The 23,064-nt window shown below is 46.1% G+C and overlaps 1 protein-coding gene across 2 annotated transcripts in view; it reads left to right on the plus strand.

The window, feature by feature from the left end:
* Window positions 1-23,064, plus strand: part of FAT2 (FAT atypical cadherin 2) — an 80,324-nt gene that overhangs the window by 54,298 nt on the left and 2,962 nt on the right. For both annotated transcript variants that reach the window (XM_032337256.1, XM_032337257.1), the window contains exons 15-23: window positions 1,800-2,014; window positions 2,988-3,125; window positions 3,730-3,873; window positions 6,288-6,485; window positions 9,803-10,613; window positions 14,046-14,191; window positions 18,187-18,628; window positions 20,772-20,925; window positions 22,522-22,979. In XM_032337256.1, coding sequence (XP_032193147.1) covers window positions 1,800-2,014; window positions 2,988-3,125; window positions 3,730-3,873; window positions 6,288-6,485; window positions 9,803-10,613; window positions 14,046-14,191; window positions 18,187-18,628; window positions 20,772-20,925; window positions 22,522-22,979 — 2,706 coding nt within the window. The remainder of the gene's footprint in view (window positions 1-1,799; window positions 2,015-2,987; window positions 3,126-3,729; window positions 3,874-6,287; window positions 6,486-9,802; window positions 10,614-14,045; window positions 14,192-18,186; window positions 18,629-20,771; window positions 20,926-22,521; window positions 22,980-23,064) is intronic.

Genomic DNA, 23,064 nt, shown 5'->3' on the forward strand with positions numbered 1-23,064 from the left:
CCACTCTGGGGCCAGCTTATGTGGGGACACCACTTATTCCTCCATGTCCCCACCCAGGATGCTTGACAACCCACTCTCTTCCTACAGTTTGTAGCTTCATGGTCCCAGCTCAGGATCAGCCCCCGGAGGCTGAGGCCACTCTCTGTCCTTGGATGACCAAGCACTTGCTGGAATCTGGGGCATAAGCTTTCCAGGGCAGGGCTACCTGCTTCCCTCCTACAGCCCTCCCCAAATATCCCCCCCCCCGACTCTCCCCTTATTCTCATGAAGAGAACTAGGAAACGGTCTCTTCTTTCTTCCTAGACACAGAAGAGTCTAAGACAGACTCACAGAACCTCATGGAAGGGCCTCAGAGGCTGCCCAGGTCAGATTCCCCCTCACAGCACCCTTGCAATGGTACTCTACCTCCTAGAGCAGCTGTCTTATCATTGAGCAGTATTTTTGAATGGTTGTACTATGGAGATTTTAAACATATAAAAAATAGAGAGAACAGTGTAATGAACCCCACATTCCCATCACCCAGCTTTGGTAATTGAGTAACGTGTGCCCATTTGATTTCACATTTGCCCTTTGCCACCACGCCCATGCATACATATTGCATTTGGTTGATAGGCAGTATTTTAAGTCTCTTTTAATCTCTAACATTTTCCTTTCCCTCTCTATTTCCCCCACCATCTAACTAATGAAACTTGGGTCATGTGTTGGGCAGAATTTTTTCTATTTTTGGATTGACTAGTAGCTGTATCTTTTTGATGTCATATATCTCTCTAGCCCCTATATTTCTCATAAATGACATCTGATTTTAAGACCTTGATCAGGTTCAAGCTTAATTTTGTGGCAATAGTACTTCATAGATGATGCTGGGCTGTACTTGGCACTGTTAGGAGGCATATAATAATTAATTATGTAATTAATTTTGGTTTTCCTGAGGTTAAGATTGACAATGAGCCTGACCCATTCATTACAGAGTTCTTCGTCAGCTGTCCTTCCAATGGTTTTAGCAACCTTACGTGATCATTTCCTAGGTAAATTATTTCATTAGGACCAGCAAAATGGCGATCTTCTGATTTTATCATTCCTCATTCATTTACTAACTAGAATTTTCTCATAAGGAAGCATTTTCTACCATTAAATATTTGGTTATCCAGAAACTATGATAAATCCTTCCTCTTTTCCAAATTTCAGAGAAATAAATCTATGCTCTAGCAGTTCATTGAACAATTTTGGGTATTACAAAACTTTATAATATAAGTTCTGTCATTTACTAGGCAGGTGAACTTGAGAGCATCAGTTGACTCACCTAGAAAATGGGAACCATCGTTGTTCCTACTCTACAGAATTAATATTGATCTACATGAGAAAGATTTAGCATTACAGATTGAAATGAGGTTTCAATGAAATAGAGATAAATGAGGGAAACACTGCTGTCGAGAATGACAATAACGAAAATGAGAGGAGATGGAGGGGGAGGGGTGAGGAAGGTAATGAGGAAACAAAACAAAGACGGTGAGGTAAGAGATGAAAGATGAGATGATGGAGGAGATGAAGGACGAGATGATGGATATGACGGAGGAGAAAGAGGAGATGACGGAGGAAATGATAGAGTAGATGATGGAAGAGAGGAAGGAGATGATGGAGGGCTTGGTGGAGATGATGGAAATGGTGGAGGAAAAAATGGAAGAGATTGTGAAGGAGATAGAAGAGATCTGTCTCCCAACCCTGTCCCTCTCCTTGGGTTTGACCCAAGACACCTCAGATCTCTGTCTTTTCATTGCTCCCATCATCTCTTGTTTCCTCAGGGATCCTGTATGTCAACAAGAGCCTGGATTTTGAGACAAGCTCCAAGTTCTTCCTATCCATAGAATGCAGCCGGAAAGGCTCTTCCTCCCTCAGTGACATGACCACAATCGTGGTCAACATCACTGATGTCAATGAACACCGACCCAGATTCCCCCAGGATCTGTACAGCACGAGGGTCTTAGAGAATGCCATCGTGGGTGACGTTGTGCTCACAGTAAGGACATGGAACTTTCCCCTTTGGGGGGGCATGGACTTGGGTGGATTCTCCCCACCCTGTTGTCTATGAGTATGGATTAATTGATTAATTTATACACTATAAATTTAACTCTGACTTGCATTACTTGCAGCCACTTGGCCAAGCTGTTTCTCATGACAGAGGGTCTCAGGGCTATGTTTGATAAGGTCTAGATCAGGTAACTGATAGATCGGGACATAGGAGAGACCCCAGAGAATTACCAGAGGCTTCAAGGTCTGGGAAGGGCCTGGAGTATTAGTGTGTGTATAGGGGCAGGAGCACCAACTAACACCTCTTTGCATGTAAACGTGTAAATGCTCCCCTACTACATAGAGTGAAACTAAACTCTGTATGCCCATATTCAAGATTCTCTATGACCCCTTTTTATTCTGCTTTCTGGTCTTAACTCCTTTCACTCTCTGACATGCATCCTATGCTCCAACCACACAAGATGTATCTTTCCCTAAACAGCCTCTGTACTTTTACACATTCTGGGTTCATGCCTGAAATGGCTCCATTCCCAGAAGCTCTTTTTATCCTTCTGAGACTTATGAATGCTTTTCTAATCTCCCAAGGTAGATTTTATCCCTGTGTTCTCTGTGCTGTCATAAAGCTGATCATACTTTTCCCCAAATTAGAATTACCCATAAAATTAGACATTAAACTTCCTGTGGGTATATTCACTTTGGCACATCCCTCACTTCTTAGCTCAGGACCTAGCACCCCATCAGTATGAGTGAAGGAGTAAATTAATGAACCATGGAATGCTGAAATCTATACTAGAATATAAAATTAAGAGATTCCTTTGGTAGGGATGACTGTCGTCTAGGGACTGCCAGCTCAGTGGCAGTCATTGGCGTAGGTACATATCTGCCCCCTTACACTCCCAGGGGAGATTTTCCTTTCTGGTCCCTCTTGCCCTACATTCACAACTACACTCCCACTGCTGCAGGTGTCAGCAACTGATGAAGATGGACCTGCAAATAGTGCCATCACCTACAGCCTGGTAGGAGGGAACCAGCTCGGACACTTTGCGGTCCACCCCAAGAAGGGGGAGCTACAGGTGGCCAAGGCCCTGGATTGGGAACAGGTGAGTCATGTGGGAGGGGCCCAATCTGAGCTTATGTGAGGAGAGAGATGGCCCCAGTGCATGTTCAGATGATGAACTGTGGTCAACACACCTTGCTGATTTCTCCAGACTTATCTTCAGTGCCTCAAACTTGTTTTCTCTGTGTGGTCTCTATGGCCTGTGAGGCCAGAAGCAGGAGAGAGACTAAGTGACCCTTAACCTTCACTGGAGGAGCCCAGGCTAGCTTCTTAGTGTTAACCAGGAATCATTAGATCATTATAATAAATTATCATTTGTTGAGCACCTGCTCTGTGCCAGGAACTTTGCTAAGTGCTTTATTACATTATGCCATTTGGTTCTTAAAATAATCCTAGGAGGTGGGTCCTGATAGCCTCACAGATGTTTAGTTACCTTCCCAGGTTCTCACAGCTGGTAAGTGGTGGAACTGGAAATCAGACTTATTTCTTCTTGACTCCAAAACCTGGACCCTAAAATAGCATGGGTGGCTAATGGAGGTGGGCATAGGGGAGTGTCTCCATCTTATTTTTCTGAAAACATTAGTGATGAGTCATGGGGCAGAACTGAGAGGTATTATTGCTAACTCTTCACTGGCATCTTGCTTTAGATTTCTAGCTATTCCCTGAGGCTCCGAGCCACAGACAGTGGGCGGCCCCCACTGCATGAAGACATAGACATTGCTATCCAAGTGGTTGATGTCAATGATAACCCACCAAGATTCTTCCAGCTCAACTACAGCACCTCTGTCCAGGTATGCTTGAGGTTCCAAAGACATCCTGAAGACTTCCTCCTTCATTTCTTTCCTAGTGGAGGGTGCTCACTGCTGGTATCAGTCTACCCAAACAGTTGCTGTGACCTTGCCACTAATATCCCTAATGGCAACACAGCCTGCTAAAGGGGACTGTGCATTACAGAATTAAAAATAATCAGACACTGTGCTAGGCACTTCCATCCATTACCTCATTTGTGACCCACACAGCTACATGAAGCAGGTAGTAGAATAGTCCCCCTCTTATCTGTGGTTTTGCTTTCTGTGGTTTCAGTCAGGCTAATCCCCAGTCAACCACAGTCCAGAAGTTTGATCCCCCTCTGAGGTATTCTCAGAAGGTCAATAGTAGCCTAATGTACATCACATATTCTTTTTGCCTCTGTCATGTATCTCATTTTATCTCATCACATAGGCATCTTACCATCCTCACATTATCACAGGAAGAATAGGGGAGTACAGTTACTTTGAGAGAGGGAGACCACATTCACGTCACTTTTATTATATTATATTGTTATAATTTACTATTTTATCATTAGTTATTACTGTTGATCTCTTATTGTGCCTAATTGATAAATTAAACTTTATCATTGAGATGTATGTATAGAAAAAGCAGTATAAATGATGTGATACTATCCATGGTTCCAGGCATCCACTGGGGGTCTTAGAACATATCCTTGTGGATAAGGGGGCCTACTCTGCCCACATCATAGATTTTTTTTAAATGGAGATCCAGAAATGTACCATAGCTAGAATGTGGCAAACTTGGGATTTAAACCCAGGTGATTTTCCAAATCCCCAAGCTATTTTCACCATAAAACGGTTTACAAATGGGATCTGGAGAAGGCCTAGGGATTCCATGGGAATTGTGACCATAAGAGGTAAGGGAGGTAAGGAAGAAGATAGGAAGGAAGAATCCTGAGTCCTGCTATGTATTAGCTACAGTCACTCCACTTATACTTTTTGTATATTATAAGTATTAGTTAGGGTGCATTGACCGCCAATAACAGAATATCTGACTAAAATGTCACTAATAATAAGGGCTTATTATTTCACGTAACAAAAGATGTGATGGTGGGAGGTTCTATTCCAGAACTGGTTATCTCAGCGGAAAAATGGAATCATAGCTTTGGGCTAGCTTCTTTGAAATTCCCTCACCTTCTTTCTCCTGGTTACAAAGTGGCTGCGCAGCTCCAGCATTATATCCTTGTCTACCATCTTCGAAGGCAAATAGAAAAGGACTCCCCTCTCCTCAGGATCTGTTTTTATCAAAGAAGAAAGCTTCTCAGAACCCTCAGCTGGTTGACTTCTCCAGTGACCAGAATCAGATTACAAGATCACAATCAAACAAAAAATGGCACAGGGAATCAGATTTTATAACTGACTTAGACCAATCATAGTTCATCTCTCTCCATTTTTTTTTTTTTTTTTGAGAGGGAGTGGGAGAGAGCATGAGTAGGGGTGGGCAGAGGTAGAGAGAGAATCTTAAGCATGCTCCATGCCCAGTGACCTGAGTCTTAGGCAGGGCTCAATTTCACAACCCTGAGATCATGACCTGAACTGAAATCAAGAGTCAGACACTTAACCAGCTTCAGCCTCTGAGGTGCCCCAGTCCATCTCTTTTTAATAAGGGTGTGGAGCACTGGGTGTGGTACATAAACAATGAATTTTGGAACACTGAAAAAAATAAAATTAAATAAAATTTTTAAAAAAAGAAAGAAAAAAAAATAAAGGCACATCTTTTCTGAGTATATTGCCATCCTACACCTGAATAAAAGTCGGGTTTGTAAGAAAGGGAGGAAGGAATGTTAGTTGGGTAGGCATCCATTAATTTCTGTCTATAAGGTTCTGTTTGTCGATAGGATTTTGTTGCAAAAAAGGCAGTTAACAACCATTGTGTTATAGATACTAAATTCCCATGTTATAGAACAGAGACTTTTCTTACTTGAATGCTTACTCATTTTTAAATTTTCTCATTCAATTGGGTGTTCCATTGGTCCTCTAAGCAGGAAATCATTTATAGGTGTTTTGTTGACCCTATGAAGCACAAAACTTGTGCGTGGATCCCCATGCACTAGTTTATATACATGAATCCTCAGCTATGTGACCTTGAGCAAGTCCCTTTTATAGGAGAAAGGGACTCTAAGGACCCTTCCTGCCTTAATGGATTTTGTTTCTAAGATCCAGCACTGCCCTCAGGAAGCTCCTGTCCAGATTGGTGAAGCCAACAACTAATTCACAGGTTGGCAGAATGAACGAGTGATAGCTTGAGGTCCAGACATATCCTGAGAATAGCCGGAGTGCTGACGACTCGTCCCAGATGAAGGCATCCAGAAAGATGCAAAAGGAAGGACTGGAACTCATTTTGCTCTTTGATTTTCTGGCACTCTCTATCTTAGGAGAACTCACCCCATGGAAGCAAAGTCCTACAGCTGATCCTGAGTGACCCAGACTCCCCAGAGAATGGTCCCCCCTACTCATTCCAAATCACCAAGGGGAATGATGGCTCTGCCTTTAGAGTGACCCCTGATGGATGGCTGGTGACCACTATGGGCCTGAGCAGGAGAATCCAGGAATGGTATCAGCTTCAGATCAAGGTGAGAGCTGTGTTGGGCCACTGGTGGTGACTATGGGGACAGTAGTGTGCTGGCGAAAGCACTGCCAATGCTTCTACTATTCGGGGGAAATGTATAGAGTTCTTACTAGGTGCTGGGCACTAGGCTAAGTGCTTCACATGCATTATTGCATTAAATCCTCACAACAGGTTTTAGGGTGGGTAGAGTTACCACCCCTGCTTTAAAGATGTGGTAACTGAGGCACAGGGAGGTTGAGTGACTGGCTTAAAGTAATACTACCAATAAGTGGCAGAGGTGGGTTGCTTCAGACCAAATACTCTGACCCTAGAGCCTAAGCTCTGAATTCCCGCACAGCTTCCAGGCAGAACAACACTCTCACCCTGGCTCTAACTCCTTGAGATTGGCCAGGAAAGCTCTCTGAATCTCAGAAGAACTGCTGTGGGGTCCAAATTGGAGAAGATATATACGTGTTTAAGGTGTTATGGTGGTGCTGCAAAGGGTAGAGTGAGAATAGTGAAAAGGGAAGAGTCAAGATGGTAGTTAATCATTTCTTCTTTTCATTCCCTCAAAATCCCTTCCTAAATCTCAAGTCCTTGTGGACCCTGTTATTCTGTGAACTTTTCTGTGATATAGCATCCTTTTCAGGATGATATATCCATCCATTCACCCAGCTGGCCAGTCAGTGATTTGCTAAACCTTTCAACAAATATTGAGCACCCATCCTGTGCCAGGCCCTATGCCCGCTGCTAGTGTTACAGCAAGGGGAAAGGAGGGGTTGATCCCTGTCCTTGGGGGCTTTTGATTCTAGTCATGGAGATAAACAGTAAATGAATGAAGAAAGAAAGTGCCTTGAAAAGCACAGAGGAGACATATTCAGAGGGCGGCTGCCCTCATGAGGAAGGGACATTTGAGCCGGGACCAGAGAGGAGCCAGTCGTGTTGAAAATGGGCAGGAGAATGCTGCAGGCTGGAACAAGATAAGCCAGCTCTTGAGTTGGGAAGGAGCTTGAAGTGACCTGAGATGGGGCCAATTTGGTCAGCATAGTGATCTTACTGGGAATAAAGCTGAAGAGATGGGTTGGGTAGATCATGGAGTCCTCTTGGCTTGGGTGACCATACTACTTAAGTTCCAAACTGTGATGCACTTGAGAGGGAAAGAAGCCCTAAAAGTAGTTAATTGGCGATCACTGAGCCACAACAGGGTCAATCAGTGAAAATCAAGACCGATCTGGACAAACCAGGATGTACATCCATCCTAATTATAAGCCTTCATAATACTTTTAGCATTACTTCTAATTCCAGCTGGAGAGAGTGGTGCGGAAACCTTGAGCTGATAACAAAGATGCAAGAAGTGGACAGACTAGGGACAAGCTCTGCACGGAAATAAACAGGAGTCAGTGATAGACTGGATACGGGGAGAGAGAAGAATCAGGGGTGACTCCCAGGTTTGGAACCTGGGAGTGAAGTGAAGACTGGGCCGTGGGGCCATTGCTGAGGCCAGAAATATGGTGTGGTGGGGGAAGGACAGGCTTATGAGTAAAATGAGGACTCTGTTTTGCACATGTCACCTTTTAGGTGCCCATGAGACACTGACGTGGAGGTGTCCAGTAGGTAGTTGGGAATGGGAGTCTGCAGGTCAGAGGACAGGTGTGGGCTAATGTAGAGAGTTTTCAAAGCTAAGGGCATGGACATAATTGCCTTCCAAGCAATGACCTCTGTCTCCTGACCCAGACAATCACAGTAATTATCTGCCTCACATTCTCTTGTACTTATGCTTTCATTCATTAGGAGGCACTAGAGGCAGCAAAGAAACAGACTATGGACACAGGTTCAGATTCTACTCTGGCCTTACCTGCTCTATGACCTTGGGCGAGTTACTTGACCTCTAAGCCTCAGTCATAGTTTTTGTAAATGGAAGACTTCCTGGTATCTATCTCATAAGAAAGGTTAGGGTTAGGGTTAAGGTTGATACGCTATCTCAGATCACGCATCAGAAGCATTAGAAGTGACCAGCATACAGTCTGCGCTCAGTTGATGCCAGCTGTATGCTATGCTTAGCAGCAGTATTAATTACTGTTGTTGCTATTCATATCCCACCGGTGTTACACACAAATCCCAGCACTGGGTGTAATTTCACAACTTGTTCACCCACTCAAAGCACTAGAATACACGTGAACAAGATATTAGGTGTAGAGAAAGTTGTGGAGACTCCTAGTGATAGCTGTGAAAGAGATAAAGTCACTGAATGAAACTTTGTCCTTGCTAATCAGGACAGAAAGTTGCAAGGATGTTTGGCAAAATATGAAAGGAAAAGGCATTTTCAATTTACATTCTTTTCCTTGCGCAACTGTGGTCATGGCATGGCCTTGTTAGAACTTTCAGTGGCTTTCCATGGCTCTGACATAAAACCCAACCAAGTGCTCCTCAGCCCATCAGTGACGGGGTGGCCTCCCTTGCACCCCTGCCTGGTCCTCAGCCCTGCCCACTTGCTCCAGCAGCCAGGGCCCTTCTGCCCTATCGAGCTCACTGTGTTCTTTCTACTCTAGGGCTTGACACTTGCTGTTCCCTTTGTCACCTCCTCTCCTCACCTCTTCTCATCCCTTAGGACTCAGTTCAAGTGTCACATTCTCCTCAAGTGTTATGATTTCCCTCCTACCCGATCTGAGTACGGAAGCTCTCACTCTTCAGATCTCTGTCTCATGCTCCATTTTCCTCCTTTACAGCACTTTATCCATGTCTGACATTGTCTTGTTTATTTTTAGTAACGTATTGATGGTATTTTTTCTCCTGATCACCGTAGAGGGCCTGGCCTATAGAAAGCAATCAGTACATATTTGTTGGCTGACCTGAGGAAGAAACACCCACTCTAGACACTAGTAAAGGGGGATCTCCCATCCAAGTACTAACCAGGCCCGACCCTGCTTAGCTTCCGAGATCAGACAAGATCAAGGGGGATCTCAAACAGAAACTCCTTAGGCTGACGGGGGCCACAAAGGATGCATACTAGAGTCAAGAAGAGACATTTGATGACTCGCTTAAGGATAGAGACAGAATGAGAGATGTTGGAGAGGGAGAAAACGTGAGTGTAAGTGACTGGAGAGGTTTAGGAAGAGGCTCAGAGAGCTGTCAGATGAGGAAATGGCGTTGAGTTTGACTGTGTGGTATGGGATATAACTCCCTCCACAATACATTCAGTGCTTTGGAGTTATTGTTCTCTTTCTCAACTGTGACGGTGTGGTGAGCCTGCCCTCAGGTAGAGAGACGTGGCTGCCCCAGGAGGCCACAGACTGCTGTGGTAATGCAGTCCTGTGGTAATGGCCATGCTTGTTCTGTCCACAGGTGTCAGACAGTGGCATCCCTCCCCTCTCGTCTTCGACATCTGTCAGTGTCCATGTCACGGAGCAGAGCCACTACCCACCCTCTGCCCTCCCACTGGAGATCTTCATCACCATTGGAGAGGAGGAATTCCAGGGTGGCATGGTGGGCAAAATCCATGCCACAGACCGAGACCCGCAGGACACGCTGACCTACAGCCTGGCAGGAGAGGACAACGTGGCCAGGCACTTCTCAGTGGGCGCATTCGATGGCAAGATTATTGCCGCCCAGGACCTGCCTCGTGGCCGCTATGCATTCAACGTCACAGTCAGTGATGGGACCTTCGCTGCCACTGCTGGGGTCCATGTCCATGTGTGGCACGTGGGGCGGGAGGCTCTGCAGCAGGCCATGTGGTTGGGCTTCCACCAGCTCACCCCGGAGGAACTGGTGAGCGACCACTGGAGGAACCTGCAGAGGTTCCTCAGCAACAAACTGGATATCAAACGAGCTAACATCCACCTGGCGAGCCTTCAGCCTGCAGAGACCACAGCTGGGGTGGACGTGCTCCTGGTCTTTGAGGGGCATTCTGGAACCTTCTACAAGCTCCAGGAGCTGGCATCCATCATCACTCGCTCAGCCAAGGAGATGGAGCACTCGGTGGGAATTCAGATGAGGTCAGCCATGCCTGTGGTGCCCTGCCAGGGCCCAAGCTGCCAGGGTCAAATGTGCCAAGAGACGGTGCACCTGGACCCCAGGGTGGGCCCCACGTACAGCACAGCCAGGCTCAGCATCCTGACCCCGCGGCATCGCCTGGAGAGGAGCTGCTCCTGCAACGGTAAGGAACAGGCTTCCCCAAGACAATCAGCACTGCAGGGCTTAGCCAGACTCACTGTAGGGATGGAGATCCCAGGGAGGCCCCATGGGGTAGTTAGAGGGGTGTTTCAGCAGGGCTAGGCCATAGGCCACCAGGGATGGGTAGTGGCCTCACAGAATCTAGTCATGGAATAGCACCCTATTCCTGGTCACTTTCTGGAGTTTTGAAACTAGCAGTAAGGATACAAGAAGCAGTTAGTAGGATGACTGAAAGCACAGACACTGGCATCAGACGCCTGGGCTTAAATCCCAGCTCTGCCGCTTATGAGCCAAGTGACCTTAGAAAAATTATCTAGCCTCTCCGTGTCTTTGAGCTGTTTATAGGGGTTAAATGAGTCTTAAATATCAAGAGCTTGCTTAGAAAAGTGCCTGATATAGAAAGCAGTCACTAACATGAGTTACTAATAGTATTACTATTACTACTACCGCCCGGTGGTTATAACCTCAGATTTTAACTCCAGCTCCCTCTCTTACTAGCTGTGTAACTTGGAGTGGGTTACTAAGTACTCAGAGCTGTAGATTCTCATCTATAAAATAATGAAAATATTATCATCTGCCTTCTGGAGTTGGTTTGGGGAGTAAATTACTCAATGGATATAAAAGCACCTAACTTTTATCTGGTCCGTAAGCACAATGTCCATGATGGCTGTCATACACATGGTAGCAGTTGTGGCTAGACGGACTCTGCAATGTGCCGGATGCTGTATATGTTACTGAAACTGACTGTCACCAACATTAGTTCACCTGAAACTTCATGGCCTCCTGTGAGGGGCTGGTCTAAATACCTGTGTGTCCCACTCTAAAGGCTGAGCTCTTCACCGAGTTCTACAGGAAGTCAGTTTCTTCCTGTGGACTCACCCCAGCACCCCTGGCATCAAGAATCCATGCCCTTGACCAGCTCAGGAGCATTGGCAAAAGTCTCCAGTTCACCATCGCCCCCTCCCTGGCCTGGTCTACCCTTTATGGGTTCCCCCTTTTGCATTAGGGAAATTCTTTCTCTAAAGATTGGTGGACTTTCTCCAGGTCCCACTGTATTTAGGCTTGGTGAGCTACTCTTGGCTGTGTGTGTGTTTATGGGGCAGGGTGAGGGTAGGGGAATGCTTCCTTTCTGTGTCTCTTGCTCCAGAGTTGCCTGCAAGGAAAGCCGTGACGGTCGAAGGTTCTCTCTTGGTCACCTGGCACCAGACAGCAGAGGCTCTAAAAATTCACACTCGTGCAACATCACCTGGGGAGTGTGGTTTTACTTTTTTATTTTTTAAAAAGATTTTACAGACAGAGATCACAAGTAGGCAGAGAGGCAGGCATAGAGAGGTGGAAGCAGGTTCCCCACTGAGGAAAGAGACCGATGCGGGGCTCGATCCCGCATTGAGCCCAAGGCAGAGGCTTAACCCACTGAGCCACCCAGGTGCCCCTGGGGAGTGTGATTTTAAAAGAGACCCACTCCTAAGGGTCACCTCCAGGTGTATTATTTAGAAGGTCTTGGGTGAGGCCTAGAATTGACATTTTTTATGAAGTTTTTATTTTATTTTATTTTATTTTATTTATTTTTTTTTAAAGATTTTATTTATTCATTTGACACAGAGAGATCACAAGTAGGCAGCGAGGCAGGCAGAGAGAGAGAGAGGAGGAAGCAGGCTCCCCGCGGAGCAGAGAACCCGATGCGGGACTCGATCCCAGGACCCTGAGATCATGACCTGAGCCGAAGGCAGTGGCTTAACCCACTGAGCCACCCAGGCGCCCTGAAGTTTTTATTTTAATTCCAATATAGTTAGCATAGAGTGTTGTTTAAGTGTCAGGTGTACAATACAGCAATTCAGCAATTCTGTACATTGTTCAGAGCTCATCACAATAAATGTGCTCAATCCCCTTCACCCATTTCACCCATCCCCCATACACTCCCCTCTGGTACACCATTAGTTTGCTCTCTATAGTTAAGTCTGTTTCTTGGTTTCTCTCTCCATCTCTCTCTCCTTGGAATTGGCATTAGCACCTCAGGCAATTCGGAAGCAGGTGGTCCAAGGGCAGCTCTTTGAGAAATATCAGAGGTTGGCTTGCCGATCGTCAGAATCACTCAGAGGGGTGATTTGTTGTTTTTAAAAATATTTTGGTGAAATGAAATGCGGCACACAGAAAGGTCTACGTGCCACGGTTTTCACAAACCAAATACACCCGTATAACTGGCACTTACAGCCAGGATCACCACGTGTCCAGCTTCCCAGGAGCCCCTCTTGGTCTCTCTTCTAGTCAATACACCCATAATGGGGAGATTTTTAAAATGCAGCTTCTCATGTACCTCAGGAACTAGTGAGTCTTACTCTCTGAGGATAGAGCCTGGCATTCTGTATTTTAAAGTTCTCTCCAGCTGATCTTCAGCAAGGTCTGGGAATTCCTAGATGATCTAGATCATCTTCAGCCTCCCATCCAGTAATGACTTATGACAACAGAATTGCCTGCAGCAGAGAGTTTTAGATGACGGACAGCCTCCGGATCTCGAAATCCCATGTGCCTAAGGCTTCCTGGTTCTTCTTTCTCCTCTTGGCTTTTGTCCCCTCTCTTCAACAGTCTAGGGTATCTGGGGCCCTATACAGCTCCTCCTCTTGCCTGATGACTGATAAGCTTGTTCACACTGAGGTTTTAGGGATTTAACAGCTGGACTCCCTTCTGGGGAGGATAGTGCTTAATATACGTATAACACAGAATTCTCCAAGGTGGCCGGCAGAATGCTATTTCCTAGGGCTTGGAAGAGGTGGTCCCCATAAGAGGATCCCATGGTCAAATCAGCTGGAGAAAGTCAAGTTGAAGTGGAGCCTCCTGACTCTGCTACTATGTGCTAGCAGTTGCTATGGGGGGATGTGCACACAGGACTTCACAGAATTCTGCATCCCCTTCCTCGGTCGCAGTGACTCTGGACCTCTCAGCAGCGATGCATCTGGTTATGAGCTTCTCAAATGGTTACACTCCTAATGACGAAGGGGAGATCTTGAGGCAAAGCACCTTCATGCATATATGCAAAATCCTCTCCAATTCTGCCTCTTTCTCCCCACCCAGTGATGTCAGAAATAACAAAGAAACTATGTAGGATAGAAATTTTGATTTCCACACATTTCATTGGTAGCATTTCTGGCTTGATTCTTGCTTTCTCGGTGGTTTGAGCTCATAGTTCCTGAGACCCAAGGCAAGGGTCTCTGGGGACAAAAGAAAGTGTGCAGGGGGGTGGTGTCTGTCTGGCTGCAGGATCCTGGATGGGTAACTCCCCCCACCCTGACTCACCAAGAAGCCTCACTTCTATAGGATGTGAACAATGTCACCCAAGGGTTGAATGAGACAGAGTCAGTTCAAGAACTCTGTGGGGGACCTCGTCATGTGGAGCTAAAATCTCTGCTTGCTTCTACAGGTACTGCCACAAGATTCAGTGGACAAAGCTTTGGGCGGTACAGTCTTCCGGAGGCACAGAACTGGCACATCCGTTTCCGCCTGAAAACACTCCAATCGCAGGCTGTTCTCCTGTTCAGCAATGAGACAGTGTATGTCTCCCTGAAGGTAAGGTACTGCCAGCCTGAGAGATTTCATGTGGGCGTGCCAGGAGAGGGAGGTGGGGACAGCTTGAGGAACAGCTACGAAGCCCAATTGTTGGCAGAGAAAACCCTGCATGGTTTTCAGGGATGCTGGTGTGACTATTAGTTTAAGGCACAAGACTTTGCAGTTGTGATGCCCAAGCCCCCCACCTGGAGATATATAGCCAAAGACAAGTTGGGCTGCTCTGTGGGAGGAGAGAGAGCACTTCGGAAGATAGAGGGAGAAATGGAGGCCACCTAGTCATGGTGGGGTTTTTTTTTGTTTTGTTTTATCACTTTTGCTGAGTAACAAACCAGTGTTTTCCAGGATGGGTGGGAAGCTGGCTATCACTAGGGTGCTCAAGACTACAAACCCAGCATTAAGTTACATGGAATCACATGGAAGAAAAAGGAATTTCCTTTCTCATGGTCTTTCAGTCCTTCTGATTAATCTTGTAGAATATCTTAGTTTGCCTGCCTGACTTTAACGCCTCCAACACAAAAGCCAATCTCCCACTTTGACAAAGAACAAATGGACTTTGGCAGCTAGTTAGAAATTAATTATTCGATAAATATTTATCAAGCATCTGCTAAGTAACAGGCACTGTTCTAGACAGTGTTCTCATCAGTGAATAAGACAAAAATCCCTCTGAGAACTTTCACCCTATAGGGGAAGACTGACAATAAACATAAACATAATAGCTCAGAAAATCTTAGTTTGTCCAAATGTGATAAATGCTTTGGCTTTAACAACCAAAAAAAGGGTTAAGGGGATTAGGACTATGGGAAGTTTCAATTTTAAGTAAGTTGATCAGGGAAGTCTTCACTGAGTTGGTAACTAAACCATAATATAAAGGGGGTAAGGGAATTAGCTAGGTAGCATTCTAGGTAGAGGGAATAGCAATGCAAAAACGTTTTGGTAGGGGAATGTTTCACAGGTTTAAGAACATCCCAGATGTGCATATGGCCTGAGTAAAGTAAGCAAGGGAGACAGTAGTAGTAGGATTTGGGGTCAGCGATACAGTGGGCTGAGGGAGTATCCATGAATTCTCATAGGCCATTGAAGGACTTCAGCTTTTATTCTGAGCAAAATGGAGGGCATGAGAAGGTTTGAGCAGAGAACTGACATGATATGACATTTTTAAAAGGACCCTGATGGCTCCTGTGTTGAAAAACAAGTTTAGAGAAACAAAGATAAAAGCAGAGACCCACCCAAGATGGTACTGTGACAGTTCAGGTGAGAGATGGTGGTGGTCTAGATCAGGGTAATGACAGTGAACTGGGAAGAAGAGTTGACAGTCTAGATAGACTTTTGAAGGTAAAACCAAGAGGACTTCCTGATGAATCGAATGAGGGCTGGGAGAGAAAGCAAGGAGTTAAGATTTGGGCCTAAGTTATTAGAAGGAATGGAGTTGCTGCCAACAGACTTAGGGAAGAATATGGGTAGAGCAGGTTTGGGGAAGATCAAAAGCTCAGTTTTGAGATGTAAGTTTGAGATGCCTACTAGACTTCCACGTGGAGCTGGATAAACAAGTCTAGTGTCTGTGAGAAAAGTCTCAGATAGAGATGAAGATCTGGGCACCTTCAGCATATACTTAGTATTGAAAGCCATCAAACTGGATGAGATCACCAGGAAGTGTAGACTGAAAAAAGAGTAGACCAAGGATTCATCCTTGTGATACTCCAAATTGAGATGCCTGGGGGAAGAGAAGAATCCAAAAAAGGAGACTAAAAATGTGCAACCAGTGATGTTGGAGGAAAACCAAGAGTACTGTATCCAGGAAGCTGAATGAAGAACATGTATCATGAAGGAAGGAGTGACCAGCTGATAACATGCTGCTGAGAGATGAGTGAGATGGGTGATATTAATCACTGGACTTGGGAACACCGCAGTCACTAAGTACCCTGACACCAGTGGTTTCAGTATCATGGTGGGTGGGTTGGAATTTTGCTGCAAAGAGGAAGCAAAGAAAGAAGGTGATCTCTGGTGAGAGAAGTGGGTTCGAGAAAACTTTTATTTATTTATTTATTTTTTTTTTTAATTTTTTTTTTTTAAAGATTTTATTTATTTATTTGACAGAGAGAAATCACAAGTAGATGGAGAGGCAGGCAGAGAGAGAGAGAGGGAAGCAGGCTCCCTGCTGAGCAGAGAGCCCGATGCGGGCCTCGATCCCAGGACCCTGAGATCATGACCTGAGCCGAAGGCAGCGGCTTAACCCACTGAGCCACCCAGGCGCCCGAGAAAACTTTTTTTTAAAAGATTAGAGTAATAACAGCATGTTTGTGTGATGACTGGAATGGTACAATAGAGAATGAACAAACAAAGATGTAGGGAAAAGAAAGGAGAGTCAATGGAAACTAGTCCTTGAGGAGCTAAGGGGGGTGGGACCAAGTGCATGAATGGAGAGACTGGCTTCCACCAAGGTGAATAGAGGTGATGGTAAGAGTGCCTGCAAGTCCCCACCCGACTGGTGAGAGCGAGGATGGGGAGGGGAGCTTCAGGGGTTCGAGGAGAGAGAGGTTGTGAATCTGGGAGAGTAAACCGAGGAAGATAGCATAATTAGGCACCATGAAGGTCTCAATTGAAACTTGCAGCCATGAAATTAAAGGGAGATCAATAAATAAGGTTGTGTGTTTTTCTTCAGCTATGTTCAGCTCAGTGATGCTCACATACAGTAGGGAGAATTGGATTTTGCCAGATTTGTGTGGTTTGCCAAGTGAGTTCTACTATGTAGGAGAGGACAGGAGTTTGGCTATGTAATTTAAGCTGGATAAGGAGAGAGGTGAGAACCTTCCAGAGGTTGAGAGACAATGAAAAGTTGGTTGGACCAATGGATTTGTGGTCCTGGCTAAGTGAAAGGAGAGATTTAAGGACAATGTTTTGAGATTACAAACTATAATAATAGTAAATTTCCTTTAAAGTAAATATCCGTATGGGTAGTATTCAACCAGGGAAAGAATTGGGGAAGTGAGGTACACATGGCTAACTTCTGTAAAACACTGGATTGGATTTTCAAATTTCACCCAGAGAAGGCACTATACAACCCAGACTGACCACAGTAGCCCTACCTCTTGGGTTTAGGTAAACCAAAATGATATAACCCGGTTGTTCTCAGACTTCTTGATTTCAGGACTTTTTTACACTCTTAAAAATAATGAAAGATCCTAGGGAAGTTCTGTTCATGTGGGTTAGAGCTAGCAATATTTTCAGTACTAGAAATTAAAACTAAGAAGTGTTAAAATCTTTATTAATTCATTTAAAAATAGCAAGAAACCTATTACATGTTGACATAAATACCATATTATTGTGAACAATAATTACATTTTCCAAAATTAAGAAAAAAGAAGAGTGGCACTGTTTTACATTTTTTGCACATCTCTTTTACATATGGCTTTATAGTAGATGGCTAGAGTTTCATATCTACTTCTGTGTTCATCTGTTGTGATAGCCATGTCTGGAAATCACTGCATATTTGTGAGAGAATGAGAGTAGAAAAGGCAAATAATGTTTTAGGATTATTATAAAAATGGTTTCCCCTTGCGGGTTCCCTGGAAAGGTCTTAGAGACCCACTTTGAGAACTGAAGAACTGTTGAATAAGAGAGTGGGAGTGAGAGGGGTTTTTGGTGTCCTTGAGGGCCAAATTGAGGAGCACAGAACATGGGAGAGGCCTACAGAGAAGAATCCAAAAAAGACAGTCTCAGGCAGCAAGGCTTCTCTGGGCATCAGTTTCCTCATCTGTGAAATGGAGATGCCATCCCTGCCCAGATCACACCATGGAATATGGTGAGGGCCAAATGAGACCATAGAACAGCTTTTATGCTCTACAAAGACAATGTTTGAAACAGCCTTGAAAATACCCCAATACTACTTCTCCCACCATGAAAATCAACCAACATTCTTTGCACTGGTATTCTGTTAACAGTACTTTTTAATAAGGACTTCTTAGTTTTGCTGATGGCCATCTGGGTTTTCTTTGCAGCTGGCTGATGGAGTGCTCCAGCTGGAATACCACTGCCCGGGTGGTTTCTATGGAAATCTTTCCTCCTGGCTCCACGTGAATGACCAAGAGTGGCACTCCATTGTGGTGGAGGAGATAGACACTTCCATTCGCCTGTTGGTTGACAGCTCAGGCAATGCCTCCCTTGTGCTCCCAGAGAACTGCCAGGGTCTCAGGCCTGAAGGAGATCTCTTTCTGGGTGGCCTTGTTCTCTTGCATTCTTCCCCAGTTGTGTCCCAGGGTTTTGAAGGCTGCCTGGATGCAGTTGTGATCAACGGAGAGGCGCTGGAGCTGCTGGTCCATGGCAAGAAGTCATCAGGGTTGCAAGAGAGGCAGGCCCTCACCCCGTGCTGCTCACACAGGGATGACTGCAGCCAAAACCCATGTCTCAATGGCGGCAAGTGCTCACAGACCCATGGGGCAGGTAAGGGCTGGAAACAACTCCAAGGTTTATCCCAGGAGGGCTCTTCAGAAGACCCCAGCACATTGAACTAGCAATCATAGATCACTGGAGAGTTTACAAAGTATATTCCTTCAGCACAGCCCCATGAGGGAGAGAAAGGTTGAAAGAAAGCTGTCAATGACTTCATTTCATGGCACAGGAAACTGCTGGGCTATGTAAGGGCTGCCCAGATGGATGAAGGAACTACCCAAGGTCACAAGGCTGTTAAGTGAGAGAGGTGCATTTGGGGTACAGATTTCAGTGGAGCACTCCTCCCCTGATGCCAGATGTCTCTCTCTTCCCCTTACTATCTTGTGAGTAATCCACTAGGTTTACACTAAGGGAAGCCAAGAGTCTTTCTTCTCCCTCAACAAGGACTGACTTTCTTTCTACTTGTTTGGATGGGGGACCAGCATGAACAGGGACCTCTGGTGCCACCGGTCAGTTTCATTACACACCTTAGTGTTATATTCGGTCCATGCTAGGTTTCTCTTTTATATTCCTCTTTACTGTGTATTTGGCTGCCTCTCCCCCACCCCAAACCCACAGGCAAACATGCAAAGTGTTTTTTTTTTAAAAGATATTTATTTATTTATTTATTTATTTGACAGAAAGAGATCACAAGTAGGCAGAGAGGCAGGCAGAGGGGGGGGGGCAGGAAGCAGGCTCCCCGCTGAGCAGAGAACCATTGTGGGGCTCGATCCCAGGACCCTGAGATCATGACCTGAGCCGAAGGCAGAGGCTTTGACCTACTGAGCCACCCAGGTGCCCCACATCTAAAGTTTTTAAATGAGTTCTTGCAAAATATATATCACTGGTTTTACACATGCTTGGATTTCTAACTATATGTGATACGTATTTTTTTAGTTTTCCATCCACACTGTCACAATTCATATTCATTGCTTTTCTTGTGGCTCCATGCCCCCGTGTGTGTACCTGCATTCACATCTCCCCTCTCTACTCAGCTAGCGGCGAACACCCTGGTGGCTTCAACACCCCACCTCCATCAACACTGCTGCGTGAATATCCTCATACATATCTTCTTATGAACCTGTATGAGAACTCCCTTCTCATACACACACACACACACACACACACACACACACACCCCACACCCAGGGATGGAATTCACACCCCCGGAGGATATAAATCATTATTTTGACTAACTAGGGCCAAATTGCTCTTCAGCCTGGCCACAGCAGCTGCCCTTCTCCCAGCACTGCAGGAGGCTCTGGTGTCTCTGTCAACACTCGGCATTATCCCATTTTCTCATTTTTGCCAGGATAATAGTACTGTCGTTTCCATCTGCAGAATATCTGATCACTTCTATCTATCCGCACTACCAGGCAGCTGTCATCTCTCCCCCTTGAGTCAGCTGCCTCCCTGTTCTCTGCCTTCTCCCCCTCCACCTGTGCCTTCCAGCAGGGCACCAGAGTGACCTTTATACAGAGCAGGTCTGAGTGTATCACTTTCCTGCTTGGAAACTTGCAGTGGTTTCCCCTTGCTGTTAAGAGTCCTAATTCCTAATTCCTAATTCCTGCATCTGGCTCATAGGGATGCTCCGGCCCATCTCACCTCCCTGGCCCGGTAGCCCCGACTCTCCCTTGGCTCTCCAGGCTCTGTCATGTTATGATAATTACTCATATACTGATATTATACACAGTTGGTTCTATAGGTTTGAATCCCAAATTTCCCACTAACTTGCTGGATGACCTTGATTGAGCAAATGTCATGTATTCTTTGTGCCTCATCTCCTCACCTGCCATCAACTTGTACCTGTTCCCTGATGAGGGTAACAGTAACCAATTTCAGTGCTGGCATGAGGCTTCAATGGGCTGATACGAGCAGGTGGTTAGCACAGTGACTCGCACTTAACACTGAGTGCTGTCTAGGATGCCTACTATTCTTTATGGGCCTCTTTTCTGTAGCCTATAGGTTGTTTGAGGCCGGGATCACGTCCCGGGCATCAGTGCCCTGGATGGTGCTTATCACAGGAGGCACTCACTAACTGAACATGGACATGCAGATCTGCAGACACGCCGAGCCCCCCACCCCCCACCACCTGTCCTGGAGGGCCTCTCAGCCTGCAGCTGCCTGACTCTTTTCCCCCTGCCCTCCTTCCCAGGCTATGTCTGCAAGTGTCCCCCCCAGTTCTCGGGCAGGCACTGTGAACAAAGAAGGGAGAACTGTACTTCAATACCCTGCCTGGAAGGTGGCACTTGCATCTCATCCCCTGAAGGCATCTCCTGTAACTGCCCTCACCCTTATATGGGAGACAGGTAAGCACAGGGGAGCGACCTGCCTTTGGCTCCTCATCCTGGGTTTGGGACCATTAGGAAATGACCTCCGCATTCCTGCCCATGGGAGACCAGGAGCTGAGTGCTCCAGTGACCTGGCTTCTTGGTCTTTTCTATGTGCCAAGGCTTCTCCCTTCAGCCACCTGCATCAGAACATGCAGGGAAAGAGGCTTCTCAGTGATTTCTCTAATCTTATTCTGGACGTACTGAATCAGACTCATTAGGCTGGGCTCTGGGAATCTACACTTCTAATCCGCTCCTCAGGCGGATTTCTCATCTTTGCTGAAGTCGGAAAATGGCTGAAGTTATTCTCTGGCACTGGGTGGTGACTTCCTGGAAAGTGGCCTGAGGACAATGACTCCGCTAGGTACAAACACTGCTGTGCTGAACCCCACCGCAAGCTACCTGTGCCTTGTATTATGCTGGTCTGGGGGACTGCAAGAATCCTTAGATCCCTAGAATCCTAGAAGTAAAGAGTTTTGCTAATTATCTGGTTTTAGGGCTCCCCAGTGTGGGAGTCTTTTAAAAATTATCAGGGACACTTGTGGAAAATACAGATTTCTGGACCGACTGTATCAGAATCTCCAAGGAATGAGGCCTGGGATCCTATCTATAACAAGCTCCCGAGAGATCCCCTTGTTGTCAGCATGTGCATAAGAGAGCCAATGATGTAGTCCACCCACTCACTTTACACAGGGGAAACTGAGGCCCAGAGAAAGAAAGGGCTTGTCCAAACCGCCCCCCACCATGTGTTTGTGACCCAAGTCCTTTCTCTCAGCACCTGGCATCTCTGGCCCCGCTGCACACCTCGCTCGGCAGGAGATGTGTTGGCGGGATACTTCCTGGCTGAAAGTGGTGGTGTTTGCATTTTAAAAGAGGAACTTGGGGAGGACGATGTCTAACCCAAGAGAATAAAGTGTTGGTGATGAAACTGAAGACACTGGGACTCAAGTAGAATGAAGGGAGCCTTCTTAATATCCCTCGAAAGTGGATGAAACTGGCCACGGAAGCCTCCTAGGAGCCTTACACCATGGCACGCCAAGCTGGCAGTGACCTGGGAGGTCGTACAATTCCAAGTGCTTGCTCTGAACAGTTGTCCAAGGCAAGGTTTGTGCAAGACCAACTGGGTTCCTGTGACCTCCTGAAGAACAGTGGCAACAGTGGTGCCCAGCTGCCACAGCTGCGTGCTGCTGACTTCTGTCTGGGACTCTGACAATATTGCTGAGGACAGCTGGGTATGTTGGCGGCTTCCACCACAGTACGTGGTTGTAAATCTCACCTCAGTGGTGGAGGGTATATCCAATGCCTAGATCACATGAATGGGAAATCATGGGTGTGCCCAGAGCCTAGATTCCAAATGGTTATGAATGAAGTTGTAGCTGACTCCCACACCTTCCTGGTGGAAGATGGACAGCTCTGATGTTGATATGTGTGATCGTTACCATCCATTTTCTTTTCTTTTCTTTGGTTGAAAATTGGGGAAGGTAGGCTTGAGCCCAGGGGTCCATAAATCTTTGTGAAAGGGGACATGGAAAGGGAAGTATAATGACTCAATCCCCTATTTCTTTCTCTCTGCAGGTGTGAAATGGAAGCAAGGGGCTGCTCAGAAGGACACTGCCTAGTCACCCCTGAGATCACAAGGGGTGACTGGGGGCAACAGGAGATTCTGATCATCATAGTGGCCCTGCTGTTTATCATTTTAAGCACGGTCGGGCTCCTCTTCTACTGCCGCCGTTGCAAGTCCCACAAGCCCGTGGCCATGGAGGACCCAGACCTCCTGGCCAGGAGTGTTGGTGTTGACACGCAAACTATGCCTTCCATCGAGCTCAACCCACTGAGCACCAGCTCCTGCAACAATCTGAACCAACTGGAGCCCAGCAAGACCTCAGTTCCAAATGAACTGGTCACTTTTGGACCCAGCTCTAAGCAGCGGCCAGTGGTCTGCAGTGTGCCTCCCAGACTCCCACCAGCTGTGGTCCCTTCCCACTCCGACAATGAGTCCATCATTAAGAGGACATGGTCAGGCGAAGAGATGGGTCAGTATAGCCAGAGGCCCTTAGTCTCTGTAATTGACGGAATAGGGTGGTAGACCTAAACACTCCATTAGGTAAGGCCACCATC

This window comes from Mustela erminea, chromosome 3 (assembly GCF_009829155.1).
Source record: "Mustela erminea isolate mMusErm1 chromosome 3, mMusErm1.Pri, whole genome shotgun sequence".
Classification (NCBI taxonomy): Eukaryota; Metazoa; Chordata; class Mammalia; order Carnivora; family Mustelidae; genus Mustela; species Mustela erminea.